Source organism: Eubalaena glacialis, chromosome 8 (genome assembly GCF_028564815.1).
Source record: "Eubalaena glacialis isolate mEubGla1 chromosome 8, mEubGla1.1.hap2.+ XY, whole genome shotgun sequence".
NCBI lineage: Eukaryota > Metazoa > Chordata > Mammalia > Artiodactyla > Balaenidae > Eubalaena > Eubalaena glacialis.
In genome coordinates, this window is record NC_083723.1 from 71731042 (window position 1) to 71753141 (window position 22100).

The following is a 22100-nucleotide window of genomic DNA, read 5'->3' on the forward strand; positions in this document are numbered from 1 at the left end:
GAAGGCTTCCATGCCCCTCCCGCTACAGATGCGCGGCAGGGCAGGGGGCGGGGCTAGGGGCGGGGCCGATCGATCTTCTCCGGCTCCGACGTCCTCGGCCTGCCGGGTTAGCCCCGGTCGGCTAGGGTGTGCGGCCGCGGGAACAGCGCTTGCGGATGATGTGGGGCAGCGGTCGCCTGGCGGGTGTTGGGGGTGACGGGGCGGCCGTGACCGTGGCCTTCACCAACGCTCGCGACTGCTTCCTCCATTTGCCGCGGCGCCTCGTGGCCCAGCTGCATCTGCTGCAGGTAACGCGCCTGCCCCGGACGGGCTTCCCGGCCCCGAGTCGGGGCACCTGGTGGGCAGTCTGCGGTCGGCCGGGACCCAGGTCTATTAGGGGCGCAGCGGCCGCTCAGGCCTCTCCCGGCGGCGGGACGCGGGCTGCTTTCCCCGGGCCGCCGACCGGTTCAGAGGCCAGACTGTGGGCCGGTCTGGGCGGTCTTTGCAACCACACCACGTCTAGTGCAGCCCCGGGCCTTTGAGTTAACTTGCCGCATTCCAGGTCTTTTACTCGGTGAAACTGGGCTTTCAGACATCCTGATATTCTGCCACTGCGTTCAACTATTTCTCACTCCAGGTTGGAAAAGCTTTTGAGAAGTCGGATTTGTTTGTCTTTTTGGGTTTTGTTTTGTTTCATTTTTAAAGAGTGTTTTTCCTACCAATGATTTCCAGGTGCCTGCACGGCTGTGGCCTGGGCCTCCAGAAGGAGGGGCAGACTTGGTTTGTGGAGCCCCTGTAGGTTAACAGAGACTGAGCCCTGTGTCCCACCAGCGGGATAGGTTAATAAGATGAAGGTTCTTCCAGCGTCTCCGTTGCTCGGACCACCTCTGAGGTGTGCTGGGAATGTGCAGTGGAATTATGCATACTTGGACGTATGTAGTTAGGATTACTTGAACCTCTGCTTTCAGTTGCCGTCTGAACATTTTGATTGTGGTAGTTCATAGCTCTAACCACATCCCTACTTTCATTATTTTAAAATAGAGGCACCTGGTCTACGAGTTTGAGTGTGCTTCTGGGGACAAAAGGATAGAATATTCGAAATCTTTGAAAATCCTGGATGCCTAGTACCCCACTACTGGCTAATCCTTGCAGGAAATATTTAAGAGTTTGCAGTAATTTCAAATGTCCCACCTTTCCATTTTAGTAACTACTTTTCTAGATTATATTTGCCCCGTCTTTCAAAACATGTTAATTTCAACAGATCCTGCCATTATTTCTTTTACCATAAAGTAGGTAGTCTCTTGGCCCTGATGAGTTCCCTTCATGGCAGGAGATGAGTTAGTTATGTCACCAAATCCCAGGTGGATCCTGCCTGCCCTGTGCTCTCAGTCAGCTTTGATGGAAATTGTCCACAGTGCCTTCAAATCTCCACCTAATGAGTTTATAGGAAACACTCCCCACCTAATGAGTTTATAGGATTGCTTCCTTACAGTAGCTCTAAGATGTGGATGCTGTGTTACATTCATCACTATTTAAGAATTTAGTGGTCTTGATCTATTTTTAAAATTTTTGGCCTTCAATAAGTATTCATAAGAATTAATTCATAGATATATTTTTGAAACTTAAATCCCTTTAGCCTTGGAACAAACTGTTGTTTCTGTCCAGCCTATATCAGCAGAATAGGCCAACTTTTCTCCCCAATTAGAAAAGTAATACATGTTTTATAGGAAATTTGGAAAGCATGGAAAATTATAAACAAGAAAATAAAGTTACCCATAATCCCCAAACCTAAAGATAACTAATGTTAACAGTTTGAATCAAATCTTCTAGTTTTGTTTCTAATCTCTATTTTTAACAGAAATGGAGTCCTACACACACCTTTATATGTAGTTTTGTATCCTGATATTTTCCCTTAGTGTTATTATAAGTGTTTTATTTTGTTAAAAGGTAATTGTCATTTTTAGTGGCTAATTAGTATTCTCTCATAAGTTTGCCGTTATTTAATTGTTCACTGTGATGGAACGTTTATATTGTATTCAATTTTTAGACATTAAAAGTGATACTGTAATTATATTTTAATAAAAGTTACAAATAACATATCTTTGTTGTATAATATATAATAAAACATTGTTTTATTTTCTGGTTATTTAGGATAGGCTCCCAGAATTATTGAGTTAGAGGGCATAGATAATTGTTAAAGTAGAAAGTCATGAGTTGGGAGTTAATAGGTTGAATTACTTTACTTCAGCTGAAGCATTGAATACGTAATACAGATAATACTGTAATGGGTAAAGAGTCAGAATGATGATTTTCTGGCCTGTGTCAGATTTACCTTTTTTTCTTTCAGTTTTGAGATATAATTGGCATACAGCCCTGTGTAAGTTTAAGGTGTACAGCATAATGATTTGACTTACATGCACCATGAAATGATGACCACAGTTGGTTTAGTGATATCCATCATCTCATATAGATAAAAAATTATAAAAAAAAAAAAAAAATTATAGAAGTAGAAAAAAATGTTTTCCTTGTGATGAGAACTCAGTGTTTACTCTCAACAAGTTTCATATATATTAATGCAACAGTGTTAATTGTATTTATCATGTTGCAAAAGGCTTTAAAAATACGGATGTTCTGGTTCTTCCTCAGTCCTACTGAATCAGAATCTTGGGGAGTGGGCTTCAGGCATCTGTAGTTTTAGAAATAACTTAAGGCTACTTGAATGCACAAAAAGTTGAGACCCTCTGTTCTAGAATCATAGAATGTTGATGGTGAAAGAGACCTTAGGTATCTAGGTCATTTCTGTACTTTCATGCATGAGCAAACTGGCCAGTCCATTTCCCTGCAGTTAATTTGCCCTCATCTGTAACTCACCTGCATCATCCACCCTCGCCGCCTCGCTGTTTCTTCCATAACCCAGCTCCTTCCCACTTCTGTACTCTTACTCAAGCTATTCTTCTGCCCTAAAGCATTTTTCCTCATTCCATGCTTTTAAAAACAGCATAATTCTACCTCCTCCACGTAGTTTCAGATTCTCTGTTGCCCACATTTGTCTCCTTTTCAAAACTTCACTGCAGTGTTTATGTGACACAGCTCACTTGTTATATTCTGTTCTGTGTTTTAAGTATTGTCTTCTTTTGTTTATCCAAGTCCTGTTTCAGGACTGGGTACCCAGAGGATGCTTTAACTCAGGATTTCTTAACCTTGGCACTACTGACATTTTAGGCTGGGAAATTTCCTGTTGTGGGGGACTGTCCTGGGTATTGTAGGATATTTAGCAGCATCTTTGGCCTCTACCCACTAGATGCCAGCAACACCCCTCCTCCCGGTTGTGACCAAAAATATCTGGAGACATTGCCAAATGTCTCCTGGGGGAGAAAATCACCCTCAGTTGAGAATCACTACTGTAGCTTAGTTACTTTGTCTGCGTTACTGAAACAGGGGAGAGGATTCATATCCACACTGAGAGCAACCAAATGAACCTAAATCACCCTCCAGAAATAGCCATTTTGTCATTTCCTTTGTGTTACCCAGGCCTCGGACCTGGCGGATCCTAAGGCACTGCAACCTATGGTTTCACCCAGCAATTCCCTTCAAGTGATATGGATACCATGGGTTTGGGCAAAAGCAGGTCAGTCATTTGTTGATTAGATTGAACTCCTGGAAAAGGGGCTCCTTTCTCTCTAGGCTGTCCTTTTCTTCTCTCTACCTGAGGGCCCAGGGTCTCTGTGGTCCAAGTGAATGATTTTTGACGTAAAAATGAACTCAGGACATTAGTCTGCAAAGTTTACTGAATCTAACCGAACATATATTATGACTTTATGGGGCTGATTACTACCTTTTGACCAAATGAATAATTGAAGTATTTTTCATATTTAATGAAGTTGATTTTTCCCTTTTCCAGGGAGTTGGTGGATTCTCCTTTTTGATATTTCAGGGCATATTTCATATTTCCTTATTTAACATCTGTGGTTTTAAAAGTTTCTTCATATGAAATAGGGGAATTGATCTGCATTATATGTCAATGACTGATGAAACCCCGTAGAAAGTTTTTGGGGGATTGGGCACCTTGACTCTTATAATCTCAGCTCACATAGTTACAGCTGACCTAGTAACTTTGGACTTTGACTCCAAATCTGAGTCTCTTTCTACTGTATCACATTGTTCTCGGTGGAAAGATTTTGTCAGCCAGAGTGGTTGAACTGTCCTGTAAAGAATTGTAAGAAGGACTTCCCTGGTGGCGCAGTGGTTAAGAATCCGCCTGGCGATGTAGGGACACGGGTTCGAGCCCTGGTCCGGGAAGATCCCACATGCCACGGAGCAACTAAGCCCATGCGCCACTACTACTGAGCCTGCACTCTAGAGCCCATGAGCCACAACTACTGAAGCCTGCGTGCCACAGCTACTGAAGCCTGTGCTCCACAACAAGAGAAGCCACTGCAATGAGAAGCCCGCGCACCACAACGAAGAATAGCCCCCGCTCACCACAAGTAGAGAAAGCCCTCGCGCAGCAACAAAGACCCAATGCAGCCAAAAATAAATAAATTAAAAAGTATATAAATTTATTTAAAAAAAAGGATTAGCCAGAAATAGACTAACATGGTTGATATTCACATGGGAATATCAGTAATTCCTTTTTTCCCTTCCAGGTTTATATATTTCCCAAGGTGTCTTTAATAGGTTTGTAATTTTTAAATCATAGAAAACATTTTTTAATCCTTAAGCACAGACATACATATTTTATATAATTGCTCTTAAGAAGAATAAGTTTTATACTTTGCTTTCTTTTACTTATGTTTCCATAGTTCAAGACTTTTAAAAATTATTATTTAAGAAGCTGCATAATATAAAACTTTTGGAATGTACATAAGAAGCTATTAACAGTAATTACCTCTGGGAACAGGGACCAGCCCTCACATTTTATGCTTTTATACTTTTTGTGCTTTTACCATGTATTACTCTTCTAATAAATAAATACTATTACATTTTTTTTTTTTTTTTTTTTAAATATGGAACGCTTCACGAATTTGCGTGTCATCCTTGCGCAGGGGCCATGCTAATCTTCTCTGTATCGTTCCAATTTTAGTATATGTGCTGCCGAAGTGAGCACTACATTTTTATTGATAACATGTTTCAACTTATTGACTTATACTTTACTAAAATGGTAAATTTACAGCTTATTTAGTAATTTCCATATTGCTAGACATATAAGACAGTCCTGAGTTTTCACAAAGAAAATACTGAAGAGATATGTTCTGGTGTAGTTTTTTTCTTCTTTGAATCATTAATTCTAAATAAGTAAGTAAGGTCAAAGGCTGTTAAGTTCATTGGCTACCTGTTGCCATTGTAAATTCTGGAATGGTTGAATTAATTTATAATGCCATCATAAGAATATAAGGGTATTGGTTTCACCCATAGCATCACCATCATTGGGTACTGGAAAAGATTATAGCTTTTAAAATGCTATGACAAATGTGGATATAACAGAGTGCTATCAGCTATTTATAGAACTCTTTTTGTATGTGTGGATTGCAATAATAGTTTATCTTTTATGTGAATCCAGAGAAGCATGTAAAAACTTTCAAAACTTTTCTCCCCCATTTCTTATTTTTTGAATAAATAGAATCAAGCTATAGAAGTAGCCTGGGGTCACGAGCCTGCATTCTTGAGCTGGGTGGAAGGCAGACATTTTAGTGATCAAGGTGAAAATGTGGCTGAAATTAGCAGACAAGTTGGTCAGAAACTTGGACTTTCAAATGGGGAACAGGTAAGCACAAAATGTGATGACAATGACTTTCTTCTGATGTCACGTAATGCAGCAATAGAAATAGAAGTTCAGATATATTTTTTAAGGCGGTGAGATGACACCTAACTTGTGTGCTGCTATAACTAATCCAGGATGTTCAAGTTGACTATAACTGTTGTTAAGTCACTATCTACCATATACTCCATTAAGTCATTATCTAGTAGTCTCCCATGGTCCCTAGTTGATTTTGTATTCTACTATTTTACTCACTTTCCAGGTTCCCTAATTTTGTTTTTGTGCAATTATTTTTGCTATATGAGTTAATGAGTTTTACTTACTATTATTGAACTTCATTTTATTTGTTTCTGACAGATTTTCTAACCTTCCAGGGTCATACTTGATTTTTAAAAATCTGTCCTACAAAGAGGGTTGTTATTTTTCCAGTTTCGTCTTGCCTGTGAATTTCATGTGCTTAGATTGTAAACTCTAAAGCTTAAGGACTCATGTTTCTCTTCATTTTATCATATTCACCAGTTTATGGTTTTAACTATTTTAAACTGCAGAAGTAATACATATTCAGTACAAATGTTTTACAGTTGAAAGTAGAAAATGTTTTTCCCTTTCTCTAACCCCAGCCTCAGAATGATTGTGTACTGTGGGATCTCATTAGACCTTTAGGATTTAAAGAATGAGATCATACATATTTTCTGCAATTTTTTCCCCCACAAACTATATCAGAGATCCTTTCCACATATTACAGACAATATACATTGAACATGTCTGTATAGTATGAAGTGAAATAAATATTAAAACTTGAATTGCCAAGTCTAGGGCACTGCACATTTAACAATTTGATAGACGGGGCTAAATTGCTTTCTATTACCAGTTTCTCACAAGAATACCGAAGAATATCACATCTTTTTAACTTGTTTTGAACACAGACTAATTTTTTTCATGCATGTTTCTGATAATGAGAATAGGCCACTGATGAGAAATCCATAGGCCTAACACTAGTCTTTTGCTTACCTTAAATTTTTGCTAGAATCTTAAAACTTTAGCAGCATAGTGACCTTAGAAATCACTAACTTTGGTGCCTTGCTCTGCAAACCTAGGGAGATGGACTATGTTGCCCAGGATTGCATAGCAAGTTATAGATCTGCTCTCTTTGAGTATGTGGCACTTCCCTGTGGGAAACATCAACTTCCTATTCCTGATCTTGATGTCTTTATCAGCACCTTGAACATTCCTGCTTGTTTTTAATTCCCATTTGCTTCAAAGTGAACTTCTATCCGATTTTCTGCACATTCTCTGTATTGTAACACCACCACTAAGGCACTGTCTCCCAAACAGTCACTGATAGGAACAGAAAGTGGACTGGGTTGGCCAGGATGATAGCTTCTTGTTTTGTGCTTCCTCAGAGTCACCCCTTTCAAGTAGGGTATATGGGAGGTACTGAGGGAAATAACTGAGGAACAGGTGAGGCACTTGGGGAAAGTCTGCTCCAATCCACAAAAGGCAGAGAAGGAGCATTTAATACTCAGTGCCTTTGGATTTTACTCCTCTAACCCCAGAAATGCCCATAGAAGAGGAAAGAAAGTAAGAGGGTGAATTCCAAATTCTTGAGAGACACTAGGATTTCCTGTGTATCTATAGACTAGAATGAGGGGATATTTGTTTTACTATACTTTTAGCTGTGCATGATTATGCTTCAAAATAATTGGTTCTGATCTCTATTTCAGTGTGTTTTTTACTTTTCCAGAAGCAGCATGGCTTGAAGTTAGTTATAAAACTAAATAGCAGCACTGCTAGAAATAATAGTATTTATATACAAGATCAAGCCATGACTTCATGACATCAGTGTTTTTTCTTGCATTTTTTAACTTATATTTCTTTTCTTTAAATGGCTGTCTTTATTTTATATTATTTTTTAAAACTTATATTGTGCTAGAATGTATTTTCCTTTATTTTATAATTAGTTGTGAAATAATTTTTTCTAAAATGCTGAGTATATCAGGCCTTAGGGCCTACCTAAGGACCACACACAAACACACACACACACACAATTAATTACATAGCTAAAGAGAGAACTTATTTTCTAGGGATATAAAAAAGGCTTTTAATAGTAGTTTTGTACTTCAATTTTTTCCAGGTGTTTCTCAAGCCTTGTTCCCATGTGGTGTCTTGTCAACAAGTTGAGGTGGAACCCCTCTCAGCAGATGATTGGGAGATACTGGTAAAGAAAACAAAATGAGAACTATCCCAGTTTAAGGTTAAACTACTTCAAAATATCAGTGTCTTTTTTTTCTTTTAAATTAAAGTATAGTTGATTTACAATCTTGTGCTAGTTTCTGCTGTACAGCAAAGCAATGCAGTTATACACATATATACATTCTTTTTTTATGTTCTTTTCCATTACGGTTGATCCCAGCAGATTGGATATAGCCCCCTGTGCTATACAGTACAGCCTTGTTGTTTATCCATTCTAAGTGTAATAGTTTGCATCTACCAACCCCAAACTCCCAGTCCATCCCTCTCCCTCCCCCTTCCCCCTTCCCCCTTCCCCCTTCCCCCTTCCCCCTTCCCCCTTCCCCCTTCCCCCTTGGCAACCACAAGTCTGTTCTCTATGTCTGTGAGTCTGTTTCTGTTTTGTAGATAGGTTCATTTGTGCCATATTTTAGATTCCACATATAAGTGATATCATATGGTATTTGTCTTTCTCTTTCTGACTTACTTCACTTAGTATGATAATCTCTCGTTGCATCCATGTTGCTGCACGTGGCATTATTTTGTTCTTTTTTATGGCTGAGTAGTATTCCGTTGTGTATATGTACCACATCTTCTTTATTGATTCATCTGTTGATGGACATTTAGGTTGTTTCCATGTCCTGGCTATAGTGAATAGTGCTGCTGTGAACATTGGGGTGCATGTATCTTTTTGAATTATAGTTTTGTCCGGGTATATGCCCAGGAGTGGGATGGCTGGATCATATGGTTGTTCTATTTTTAGTTTTCTGAGGAATCTCCAGACTGTTTTCCATAGTGAGTGCACCAACTTACATTCCCACCAACAGTGTAGTGGGTTCCCTTTTCTCCACATCCTCTCCAGCATTTGTTATTTGTAGACTTTTTCATGATGGCCATTCTGACCAGTTAGAGGTGGTATACCTCATTGTAGTTTTGATTTGCATTTCTCTAATAATTAGTGATGTTGAGCATCTTTTCATGTGCCTACTGGCCATCTGTATGTCTTTGGAGAAATGTCTATTTAGGTCTTCTGCCCATTTTCCGGAGGGGTTATTTATTTTTTTGTTGTTGAGTTGTATGAGCTGTTCGTATATTTTGGAGATTAAGCCCTTGTCTGTCGCATCATTTGCAAATATTTTCTCCCATTCTGTAGGTTGTCTTTTCATTTTTTTTATGGTTTCTTTTGCTGTGCAAAAGCATGTAAGTTTGATTAGGTCCCATTTGTTTATTTTTGCTTTTATTTCTATTGTCTTGGGAGACTGACCTAAGAAAAACATTGATACAATTTAGTCAGATAATGTTTTGCCTATGCTCTCTTCTAGGAGTTTTATGGTATCATGTTTAAGTCTTTAAGCAATTTTGAGTTTATTTTTGTGCATGGTGTGAGGGTGTGTTCTAACTTCATTGATTTACATGCAGCTGTCCAACTTTCCCAGCACCACTTACTAAAGAGACTGTCTTTTTCCCATATTATATTATTTCCTCCTTTGTCAAAGATTAATTGACCATAGGTGTGTGGGTTTATTTCTGGGCTGTCTATTCTGTTCCATTGATCCGTATATCTGTTTTTATACCAATACCACACTTTTGATTACTGTAGCTTTGTAGTATTGTCTGAAGTCTGGGAGAGTTATGCCTCCTGCTTTTTTTTTTTTTTTACCCCCTCAGGATTGCATTGGCAATTCTGGGTCTTTCATGGTTCCATATAAATTTTTGGATTATTTGTTCTAGTTCTGTGAAAAATGTCATGGGTAATTTAATAGGGATTGCATAAAGTCTGTTGCCTTATTGATTTTCTGACTAGAAGATCTGTCCATTGATGTGAGGGGGTGTTAAAGTCTCTTACTATTATTGTATTCCCATCAATTTCTCCCTTTATGTCTGTTAGAATTTATTTTATGTATTTGGTGCTCCTATACTGGGTGCATATATGCTGACAAGTATAAAATCCTCTTCTTGTTTTGATCCTTTTGTCATTATATAGTTTCCTTCTTTATCTTTCCTTATAGCCTTTGCTTTAAAGTTTGTTTTGACTGATATGAGTATTGTGACCCCCACTTTCTTTTCATTTCCTTTTGCATGAAATATCTTTTTCCATCCCCTCACTTTCAATCTCTGTGAGTCCTTTGCCCTAAGGTGGGTCTTTTGTAGACAGCATATTGTAGTCTCTTGTTTTTTAATCCAGTCTGCGACTCTGTGCTTTTGATTGGAGCATTTCGTCCACTGACACTTAAGGTAATTAGTGATACATATGTTATTTATTGCCATATTAAACCTTGTTTTTCAGTTGATTCTTTGCTTCTTCTTCCTTTTTGTTTTTCCTTTTGTGGTTTGATGATTTCCTTTTATTTTATGTCTGTGTCCTTTTCTTTTTGTTTTTGTGAATCTATTGTATGTTTTTGATTTGTGGTTGCCCTGTTTTTCAAGTATGTTAACCCCTTCCTATATCTGCTTGCTTAAGACTGATAGTCATATAGGCTCAAACACATTCTAAAAAAAAAAAAAAAAAAGAATCTATTTTTTTTGATGTCCTTTTTTACATCTTCATGTTTATCCTTTTGCTGTTCCTTGTATTTATCATCACTTTCACAGACAGGGTTTTTTTTTTTTTTTTCTCTTTTTGATCTATATACTGGCTAATTTAAGTGGTTTACTTTCCAGTCATGATTTCTTCCTTCCTATATCTTCTTTTCTATTTAGAAGAGATCTTTTAATATTTCTTTTAGGATAGGTTTAGTATTGCTGTATTATTTTAGTTTTTGCTTGTCTGAAAAATTCTTTATTTTTCTTTCTATTCTAAATGATAATTTTGCTGGGTAGGATATTCTAGATGGCAGATTTTTCCCTTTCAAGACTTTGAATATATTTTGCCACTCCTTTCTGGCCTGCAGTATTTTTGTAGAGAAATCAGCTAATAACCTTATGGAGGTTTCCTTGTAATTAACTCTTTGTTTTTCTCTTGCTGCCTTTAGAATCCTTTCTTCATCTTTAACTTTTGCCATTTTATTATAATATGTCTTGGTGTAGGTCTGTTTGGGTCCGTCTTGTTTCTGTGCTTCCTGTATTGGGGTATCTGTTTCCTTCTTTAGGTTTCAGAAGTTTTCAGCCATAATTTCTTCAAATACATTTTCAGTCCCCTTTTCTCTTTCTTCTTCTGGAATCTCTATTATGCGTAGATTGAGATGCTTTATATTATAAGTCTCTAATATTGCTTTCATTTTTTTTCATTAGGCTGTCTGCTGTTTTAATTGGGTAATTTCCATTATTCTGTCTTCCAGATCACTTATTCTTTCTTCTGCATTATTCATTCTGCTATTCATTGCCTTTAGCTCAGCTTTTGTCTTGGCAAATGAATTTTCTAATTTGTCTTGACTCTTCCTTATAGTTTCTATTTCCTTTTTACAGTAATCTGCATTTCTGTCTCTAGCCTTTCTTAATTCCTTCAGTATTTTCATTACTTCCTTTTGAAGTCAGTATCTGGTAGACTGAAGAGGTCTGTTTCCTTGTTTATTCCTTCAAGGGAATTCTCTTGGTCTTTCAACTGGGAACGTTTCCTCTGCTTCTTCATTTTGCTTATATTTCTCCTACTCTGAGTTTAGGAGAAACACTTATCTACTCTAGTCTTGGAGGGCTATTTATATGCGGAAGCATCCCTGCATAGCTTGTGTGGTTTAATATTTTTTTTGGGTGAGGGCTGTTTTTGGTTTGGGTGCTTGCCATCTCTTTCCTCAGCGTGCGCTGGCCATTATCCCCTTGATAGGGGGTGTGCAGGTGCATGGCCCGCGCACGCTCCCAGGAGGGGAGGGGTGGTGGTTGGTGCCCAGTTGTGGGACACTTGGTGGCGGCAGCGGTCTGCACCTGCCTCTGCAGTCCAAGGTGGCAGTGGCGGCTTGTACCCGCCCCCCGAGTGCACGTAGGCTGTACCCTGCTGCCTGAGAGTGCTCATGTGGATAAAGAAGCTCCAATGGTAGTCCTGCCCCTCTCCTTGCACGCCCCCCAACAATGGCGCCTTACCTCTCTGGCGGGCCCAGGCTTATTCCTGTACTCCCTCGGTTGTGGTGCACCACACCCTAGCCCCCCTCAGGCTGTCTCCATGCAGCCAACCCCAGTCCTCTGCCTAGGTCTGACCTCCAAAGCCCAGGCCTCAGCACCCAGCCCCCACCTGCCCCAGCGGACAAGCATCTCAGGCTGGGGAGTGCTGGGCAGTGCACTGACCGTCTCTGCAGGTCCCTCTCCGCTTTGCCCTCTGCATACTGGTTGCTGCGCTCTCCTCCGAGGCTCTGAAGCTCCCTCTCTGTCCCAGCTGATCTCTCCACCAGTGAGGGGACTTCCAGGGTGTGGAAACCTTTCCCAGTTCCCTCCCGGGAGCACAGGTCCTGTCACGATTCCTTTCTCTCTTTTTTTTTCTTTATTCTTTTGTCCTACACAGTTACATGGAGATTTTCTTGCCCTTTTGGAAATCTGCGGTGTTGTGCCAGCGTTCACTAGATATTCTGTGAGAACCGTTCCACACGTTAGATGTATTTTTGATGTATTTGTGGGAGAAGGTGAGCTCCCTGTTCTACTCCTTCGCCATCTTGATCTGATCCTCCAGCATATCAGTGTCTTTAGATTTCTCTTCTGTGACTGGCATTATATGTTCTGAGTTGGTTTGATTTATAAGAATGAGTTGATATTTCCTTACTAGGCCTGCAATAGACAAAATGTAAAGTGAATTGATCTTTTTGTTTATTGGTTCTAGGAGCTGCATGCTGCTTCCCTTGAACAGCATCTTCTAGATCAAATTCGAATAGTTTTTCCAAAAGCCATTTTTCCTGTTTGGGTTGATCAGCAAACTTACATATTTATCCGGATTGGTAGGTGCCATTGTAATATTTTCCATCATACTCTTCACAGTAGCATTGAATCCAAAGCAGAGGTAAATGCACACTAATGACCTTTATTTTCTACACAGTTGCACTAATACCAGCTGCTCCTTATGGAAGGCTGGAAACTGATAGCAGACTCCTTATTCAGCCAAAGACCCACGAAGCCAAAGAGAATACGTTTTCAAAAGCAGATAATGCACATGGAAAATTTCATAATTATGGAGGAGACCAAAAAGGATTGACAAGAGAACTTCAAACCAAGCAACTTCAATCAAATACTGTAGGAGTCACTGGGTCTAAAGAAACAGATTCAGAGGATACAATTGACTCATCCTTAATACCAAGCTTGTGGTCTGTGATGGGAAGCATTTTTTCTTTTGGGTCTGAGAAGAAACAAGACACCTCCTGGGGGGTAACTGAAATCAATGCATTCAAAACTATGCAGTCAAAAGTTGTTCCTCTGAACAATATTTTCAGAGTATGCAAATCTCAGCCTCCCAGCATATGTAATGCATCAGCAACTTCTCTGTTTCACAAACATTACGCCATTCATGTATTTCCATGGGACCAGGAATATTTTGATGTGGAGCCCAGCTTTACTGTGACCTATGGAAAACTAGTTAAACTACTTTCTCCAAAGCAACAGCAAAGTAAAACGAAGCAAAATGTCCTGTCACCTGAAAAAGAGAAGCAAATGTCAGAACCACTAGATCAAAAACAGAGTAGCCCAGACCATAGTCAAGAAGGTGGCAATGCCTGTGTGCTAAAGGTAGTCTGGAATGGACTTGAGGAATTGGAGAATGCCATTAAATACACCAAAAACTTAGAAGCTCTTCATCTTGGGAAAGTTTGGGTTAGTATAAATCTTTTTTTTTTAATTGAAGTATAGTTGATTTACAGTGTTGTGTTAATTTCTGGTGTACAGCAAATGGGTTAGTATAAATCTTATAATTAGGGAGGAAATAATTTTATGTTGCTTGAACTTCCCCAAATTATGAACTAAAGTAATATTTTATGTACAAATTGAAAACCAGTATAATAAATAGTATCTAAAGTTCCTGTGGGGACACATTTCTGGTTGCAGGGTAAAGTCCTTGTTTGGGTAGGGTTTGTGTATTTTCTGGCTAAGTAAACTTGGACAGGCATAAGCTAAGATTGGTACAGGCCCAGAGAGGTCAAAATTATTTGCCTGGGGTTATTAGCTAGTAAGTAGAACTAGGATTCAAACCCAGGCAGGCTGACTCTTGAGTTCATGCTTTGAATGGAGTGCCCTACAAAGCGTCACATCTTTAATGCCTGCAGAAGATGTGTTTCCAAGTTCTTGAAAATAAAGGAAGGACTTGTTATGTATCGGGGGAAATGCCCAGTGTAGGGAGAGACCCACTACGTGAGATGACCTGGATTCAAATGTACCCAGAAGGTCCTTACCCTGCTGGTATTGGCTCTTTAACTTGTGTGTGATGGAGAGCAAAGTAGAGCAACTAGCGTTTCACCTTCTCATCTTGGCCTCAAATATATTTTTTTTAAAGATTTTTTTTTTTTGATGCAGACCATTTTTAAAGTCTTTATTGAATTTGTTACAATATTGCTTCTGTTTTATGTTTTGGTTTTTTGGCCACAAGACATGTGGGATCCTAGCTCCCCGACCAGGGATCGAACCCACACCCCCTGCATTGGAAGGTGAAGTTTTAACCACTGGACTGCCAGGGAAGTCCCTGGCCTCAAATATTAACACGAATTTTATATGAAATGAGTCACCAGCCCCCTTTATTTGAACCTAATTTTGAATGATTGTGAAATGAAACTTCAGGGTGAGAAGGGAGGAAATTGTTAGGACAGGGAAGAACAATGGGAAGGAAAGGGGGTCTCCTTTGTAGATTTCTTTTACTCTCACAGTTTTACCTATGACCTTTATGTAGGCGACTTACAAAATTTTAATCTCTCAGCCTACATCATTTTCTAAAGCTCCAACAATGCCTCATATTTTCTGTTAGCTTTAATCTCTTACTTAAGAAGATCCCACTGCATCTTCAAAATCAAATTGTCTAACACTGAACTTACTATGACTTATCTCTTTCTATTAATGGTTCTGCCATTAGGCAGGAAATACCATTATTTCCTTGATATTACATGGTGAGGATGGGGTGAAAAAGGGATAATGGTCAAGTCCTGGAGACCAGGTAAGATGGCAGTGAGGAGCCTGCACTTCCCATTCTGCTTTAAAGGTTGGGAGAATGACCAGTGAGGAGTGGCAGTAGCTGCCATCAGCTACTCAGGTACTCAGGCTTGACTGGATAGATCGAAACTGTTCACCTTCTGAAGAGGATGTTAAAAGAAACAAATGTAGGGGAAAAATTGAAATGTTTGTGTTACAACAGTACCTGAACGCCCATCTGGTTATACTATGAATCATGATAGCATCTATCGTTCGCCTGAATTGATAGAAGTTCACCTCAGTATTTATGCTATGGAGTACTTCTTAATCAAGCTTTTAACGTATTTATATTTTTAACTTATTTTTATATATTTCAGATTCCAGATGACCTGAGAAAGAGACTAAATATAGAAATGCATGCAGTAGTCAGAATAACTCCAGTGGAAATTACCCCTAAAATTCCAAGATTTCTAAAATTACAACCTAGAGAAAACTTAGTGAGTTCAGATTTATATGTTACATCACAGTTTTACATGTGTTGTAAAATTTCTAGTTGCTTTAGTTAAGTAATAAGAATTGTACTCCTTTATGCTAGAAGGGCAAGGAAGTCTTTTTTTCTTTTTATTTTATTGTGGTAAAATATATATAAGATAAAATGCTATTATAACCATTTTTAAGTGTGCAGTTCAGTGGCATTAAGTACATTTATAATGTTGTGAAATCATCACCACTGTCTATTTCCAAAACTTTTCCATCACCCCAAGCAGAAACTCTGTGCCCGTTAAGCCATCACTCCCCATCCTTCCCTCCCCCAGTTCCTGGTAACCTCTCATCTGTATTCAGTCTCTGTGAATTTACTTATTCTAGATCTTATATGTAAGTGGAATCATACAATATTTGCCCTTTGTGTCTTGCTTATTTCATTTAACATGTTTTCAGGGTTCATCCACACTATAGCATATATCAGAACTTCATTCCTATTTATGGCTAAATAATATTCCATTGTATGTATATACCATATTTTGTTTATCCATTCATCTGTTGATGGACACTTGGGTTATTTCTGCTTTTTTAACTATTGTGAATAGTGCTGCTGTGGATGTTTATATACAAGTATTTGTTTGAGTCCCTGCTTTCTTTTCTTTTGGGTACATACCTAGGAGTTGAATTGCTGGGTCATATGGCAATTCTATGTTTAACTTTTTGAGAAACCAAGAAGTCTTTAATAAGCAATACACGTATATATTGTGCCAGTGCAAATATGGATAATTTGGCTTTTAAAAGATTAATATTTTTGCTACATCTGGGTAATCTTTAAAAAAATTCTCGCATGTTGTTTCAGTATTAACATTGCAGCATAAAAGAGAGCTAGATTGTTTTACTTTTCAACACTGTTAATTTAGTAGAATCTGATAGGGTCAGGAAATGAGGTATGGAGCTTAACTTTAAAATCTTTTTAATAGGATATCATCATCTGTACCAGTTTAGATTACCAGTTCTCAGAGAATTATAATACAGGAAAATTATTATATGTTTAAAAAATTCCAGACATGATTTAATCCTTCTCTGATAATTCAAGTGATACTTCTGGATCCTCTGGATATCAATGGTCATTATGTCAGGGTCATTATATAACCATTTTAACAGATCTCTCTACTTGATGAAACCCCAGGTAAGATAGCTTATATTTTCTGACTAGAGAAGAAGAAAACAAATAGAATAAATGCCATTTCCATAATAGTATGCAACTGAGCATTTAACACATTGGCTGAACAGTATACAGTGATTTGTAGTTTTCTTTCAACTTTTTGGTTATTGATCTTAGGGTTTTTTTTAATTTTTATTTTATATTAGAGTATAGTTGATTTACAATGTTTTGTTAGTTTCAGACATATAGCAAAGCGATTCAGTTATACATATACATATATCCATTCTTTTTCAGATTCTTTTCCCATATAGGTTATAACAGAATATTGAGTAGAGTTCCCTGTGCTATACAGTAGGTCCTTGTGGATTATCTATTTTATATATAGTAATGTGTCTATGTTAATGCCAAACTCCTAATTTATCCCTCCCCCCCACCTTTCCCTTGGTAACCATAAGTTTGTTTTCGAAGTGTGTTGAGTTTGTTTCTGTTTTGTAAATAAGTTCATTTGTATCATTTTATTAGATTCCACATATAAGTGATATCATATATTTGTCTTTCTCTGTCTGACTTACGTCACTTAGTATGATAATCTCTAGGTCCATCCATGTTGCTGCAATGGCATTATTTCATTCTTTTTTATGGCTTTTAAAATATATTCCATTGTATATATATACCACATCTTCTTTATCCATTGCTCTGTCGATGGACATTTAGGTTGCTTCCATGTCTTGGCTATTGTAAATAGTGCTACAGTGAACATTGGGGTGCATGTATCTTTTCAAATTAGGGTTTTGTCTGGATATGTGCCCAGGAGTGGGTGGGATTGCTGGATTGTACGGTAGTTCTATTTTTATGGAGGTTTTAAGGAACCTCCATATGTTCTCCACAATGGTTGTACCAATTTACATTCACACCAGCAGTGTAGGAGGGTTCCCTTTTCTCAACACCGTCTCCAGCATTCATTGTTTGTAGACTTTTTGATGATGGCTCTTTTGACCAATGTGAGGTGATACCTCATTGTAATTTTGATTTGCATGTCTCTCATAGTGATGTTGACCACCTTTTCATGTACTTTTTGGCCACCTGTATGTCGTCTTCGGAGAAAGGTCTATTTAGATCTTTTCTACTCATTTTTTGATTGGGTTGGTGTTTTTTTTTTTGTTTTTTTGGGTTTTTTTTGATATTGAGCTGCATGGGCTGTTTGTATGTTTTGGAGATTAATCCCTTGTGGGTCGCATCATTTGCAAATATTTTCTCTCATTCTGTGCGTTGTCTTTTTGTTTTGTTTATGGTTTCCTTTGCTGTGCAAAAGCTTTTAAGTTTAATTAGGCCCCATTTTTGTTTTTATTTTCATTACTCTAGGAAGTGGATTCAAAAAGATATTGCTGCGATTTATGTCAGAGAGTGTTCTCCCTATGTTTTCCTCTAAGAATTTTATAGTGTCCAACCTTACATATAGCTTTTTAATCCATTTTGACTTTATTTTTATGTATGGTGTTAGAGAATGTCTAGTTTCATTCTTTTATATGTAGCTGTTTAGTTTTCCCAGCACCACTTATTGAAGAGACTGTTTTTTCTCCATTGTATATTCTTGTCTCCTTTGTCATAGGTTAATTGACCATAGGTGCGTGGGTTTATTTCTGGGCATTCTGTCCTGTTCCATTGATCTATATTTCTGTTTTTGTGCCAGTACCATGCTGTTTTGATTATCGTAGCTTTGTGTTATAGTCGGAAGTTAGGGAGCCTGATTCCTCCAGCTCCGTTTTTCTTTCTCAGGATTGCTTTGTCTATTTGGGGTCTTTTGTGTTTCCATACAAATTTTAAAGTTTTTTGTTCTACTTCTGTGAAAAATGCCATTGGTAATTTAATAGGGATTGCATTGAATCTGTATATTGCCTTGGATAGTGTAGTCATTTTGACAGTATTGACTCTTCCAGTCCAAGAACATGGTATATCTTTCCATCTGGTTGTGTCATCTTCGATTTCCTTCATCAGTGTCTTATAGTTTTCAGAACAGAGGTCTTTTGTCTCCTTAGGTATGTTTATTCCTATGGTAAATGGGATTGTTTCCTTAATTTCTCCTTCTGATCTTTTGTTTTTTGTGTATAGAAATATAAGAGATTTCTGTGTATTAATTTTGTATCCTACAACTTTACCGAATTCATTGGTGAGCTCTAGTAGTTTTCTGGTAGCCTCTTTAGGATTTTCTATGTATAGTATCATGTCTTCTGCAACAGTTTTACTTCTTTTCCAATTTGGTTTCATTTTCTTTTTCCTTTCTGATTGCCATGGCTAGGACTTTCAGAGCTATGTTGAAAAAAAAAAAATGGCTAGACTGGGCATCCTTGTCTTGTTTGGGATCTTAGAGGAAATGATTTCAGCTTTTCACCATTGATTACGACGTTAGCTGTGGGTTTGTCATATATAGCGTTTATTATTTTGAGGTAGGTTCCCTCTGTGCCCACTTTCTGGAGAGTTTTTATCATACATGGGTGTTGAATTTTGTCAAAAGCTTTTTCTGCATCCATTGAGATGATCATATGTTTTTTATTTTTCAATTTGTTAATGTGGTCTGTCACACTGATTGATTTGTGGATATTGAAAAATCCTTATATCCCTGAGATAAATCCCACTTGATCATGGTGTATGATCCTTTTAATGTATTGTTGAATTCAGTTTGCTAGTGTTTTGTGGAAGACTATTGCATCTGTGTTCATCAGTGATATTAACCTGCAATTTTCTTTTTTTGTGATATCTTTGGTTTTGGTATGAGGGTGATGGTAGCCTCATAGAATGAGTTTGGGAGTGTTCCTTCCTCTGCAACCTTTTGGAATAGTTACAGAAGGATAAGTGTTAACTCTTCTCTAAATGTTTGACAGAATTTGCCTGTGAAGCCATCTGGTCCTCAACTTTTGTTTGTTGGAAGTTTTTAAATCACGGTTTAAATTTCAGTACTTGTGATTGGTCTGTTCATATTTTCTATTTCTTCCTGGTTCAGTCTTAGAAGAGTGTACCTTTCTAAGAATTTGTCCATTTCTTCTAGGTTGTCCATTTTATTGGTGTATAGTTGCTTGTAGTAGTCTCTTACAATCCTTTGTATTGCTGTGGTGTCCATTGTAACTTCTTTTTCATTTCTTACTTTATTGATTTGAGCCCTCCTTTTTTTTTTTGATGAGTCTGACTAAAGATTTATCATTTTTGCTTGTCTTTTCAAAGAACCAGTTTTAGTTTCATTGATCTTTTCTGTTGTTTTCTTTGTCTCTATTTCACTTCTGCTCTGCTCTTTTTTTTTTTTTAATTAATTAATTAATTTATTTATTTTTAGCTGTGTTGGGTCTTCATTTCTGTGCGAGGGCTTTCTCTAGTTGCGGCGAGCGGGGGCCACTCTTCATTGCGGTGCGCGGGCCTCTCACTATCGCGGCCTCCCTTGCTGCGGAGCACAGGCTCCAGACGCGCAGACTCAGTAGTTGTGGCTCACGGGCCCAGTCGCTCCGCGACATGTGGGATCCTCCCAGACCAGGGCTCGAACCCGTGTGCCCTGCACCAGCAGGCAGACTCTCAACCACTGCGCCACCAGGGAAGCCCTGCTCTGCTCTTTATGGCTTTTTTCCTTCTACTAACTTTGGGTTTTGTTTGTTGTTCTTTCTCTAGTTACTTTAGGTGTCACGTTAGGTAGTTTATTTGAGATATTTCTTGTTTCCAAGGTAGGATTGTATTGCCATAAACTTCCCTCTTAGAACTGCTTTTGCTGCATCCCGTAGGTTTTGGATTGTCATGCTTTTGTTTTCATTTGTCTCTAGGTATTTTTTGATTTCCTCTTTGATTTTTTTCAGTGATCCATTGGTTGATTAGTAGCATATTGTTTAGCCTCCATGTGTTTGTGTTTTTTACAGTTATTTTCTTGTAGTTCTAATCTCATAGCATTGTGGTGGAAAAGATGCTTGATATGATTTCAATTTTCTTAAATTTACTGAGCCTTGCTTTGTGGCCCAGCATGTGCTCAATCCTGGAGAATGTTCCATGTGCACTTGAAAAGATTGTGTATTCTGCTGCTTTTGAATGGAAGGTCTATAAATATCAATTAAGTCCATCTGGTCTAATGTGTCATTTAAGGCCTGTGTCTCCTTATTGATTTTGTGTCTGGATGATCTGTCCATTGATGAAAGTGGGTTGTTAAAGTTCCTCACTATTATTGTGGTACTGTCGATTTCTCCTTTTATGACTATTATTATTTGCCTTATGTATTGAGGTGCTTCTGTGTTGGGTGCATATATATTTACAATTGTTATATCTTCTTCTTGGATTGATCCTTTGATCATTAATGTAGTGTCCTTCTTTGTCTCTTTTAACAGTCTTTATTTTAAAGTCTATTTTGTCTGATATGAGTATTACTACTCCAGCTTTCTTTTGATTTCCATTTGCGTGGAATGCCTTTTTCCATCCCCTCACTTTCAGTCTGTATGTGTCCCTAGATCTGAAGTGGGTCTCTTGTAGACAGCATATATACAGGTCTTGTATTTGTATCCATCTGTGTCTTTTGGTTGGAGCGTTTAATCCATTTATCAATACATTTAAGGTAATTGTCAATATGTATGTCCTTATTGCCATTTTGTTAATTGTTTTGGATTTGTTTTTGTAGGTCTTTTTTCTTCCTTTCCTCTTTTGTTCTCTTGTGATTTGATAGCTATCTTTAGTGTTGTGTTTGGATTGCTTTTTCTTTTTTTTGTGTGTATCGTAGATTTTTGGTTTGCAGTTCCCATGAGGTTTTGATATAGCAGTGTATATATATATACAAGATAGTTTTCAGTTACTGGTCTCTTAATTTCAAATGTATTTTCAATATCCTGCATTTGTGCTCTCCTCTTCTCATGATTGCTGGTTTTGGTATCATGTTTGTATGTGGATGATTCCCTACCTTTGCTCTATGTTTGCCTTTACCATTGAGCTATCCTATTTATAATTTTCTTGTTTCTAGTTGTGGCCTTTTCTTTTCCATCTAGAGAAGTTCCTTGAGCATTTGTTGTAAAGCTGATTTGGTGGTGCTGAATTCTTTAAGCTTTTGCTTGTCTGTAAAACTTTTGATTTCTCCATCAAATCTGAACAAGAGCCTTGCTGGGTAGAGTGTTCTTGGTTGTAGGTTTTTCGCTTTCATCATTTTAAATATATTGTGCCACTGCCTTCTGGCCTACAGAGTTTCTGCTGAAAAATCAGCTGATAACCTTATGAGGATGCCCTTGTATGTTATTTGTTGCTTTCCCCTTGTTGCTTTTAATATTTTCTCTTTGTCTTTAAATTTTGTCAATTTGATTAACATGTGTCTCGGTGTGTTCCTGCTTGGGTTTATTCTGCCTGGGACTCTGTGCTTTGTGGACTTGAGTGAGTGTTTCCTTTCCCATTAGTTAAGGAAGTTTTCAGCTATTATCTCTTCAAATATTTTCTCAGGCCCTTTCTCTCTTCTCCTTC

The 22100-nt window shown here is 38.0% G+C and overlaps 1 protein-coding gene and 1 non-coding gene across 3 annotated transcripts in view; one reads left to right on the top strand and one right to left on the bottom strand.

The window, feature by feature from the left end:
- Positions 1-117: 117 nt before the first annotated feature.
- Positions 118-22100, top strand: part of PEX1 (peroxisomal biogenesis factor 1) — a 71687-nt gene continuing 49704 nt past the window's right edge. For both annotated transcript variants that reach the window (XM_061197807.1, XM_061197808.1), the window contains exons 1-6: positions 118-287; positions 5600-5743; positions 7872-7955; positions 12708-12822; positions 12921-13687; positions 15367-15486. In XM_061197807.1, coding sequence (XP_061053790.1) covers positions 156-287; positions 5600-5743; positions 7872-7955; positions 12708-12822; positions 12921-13687; positions 15367-15486 — 1362 coding nt within the window. In that variant the 5' untranslated portion in view covers positions 118-155. The remainder of the gene's footprint in view (positions 288-5599; positions 5744-7871; positions 7956-12707; positions 12823-12920; positions 13688-15366; positions 15487-22100) is intronic.
- LOC133097094 (U6 spliceosomal RNA) lies at positions 4980-5086 on the bottom strand. Its single transcript, XR_009701967.1, has one exon. It is a non-coding gene; the product is annotated as a U6 spliceosomal RNA (small nuclear RNA).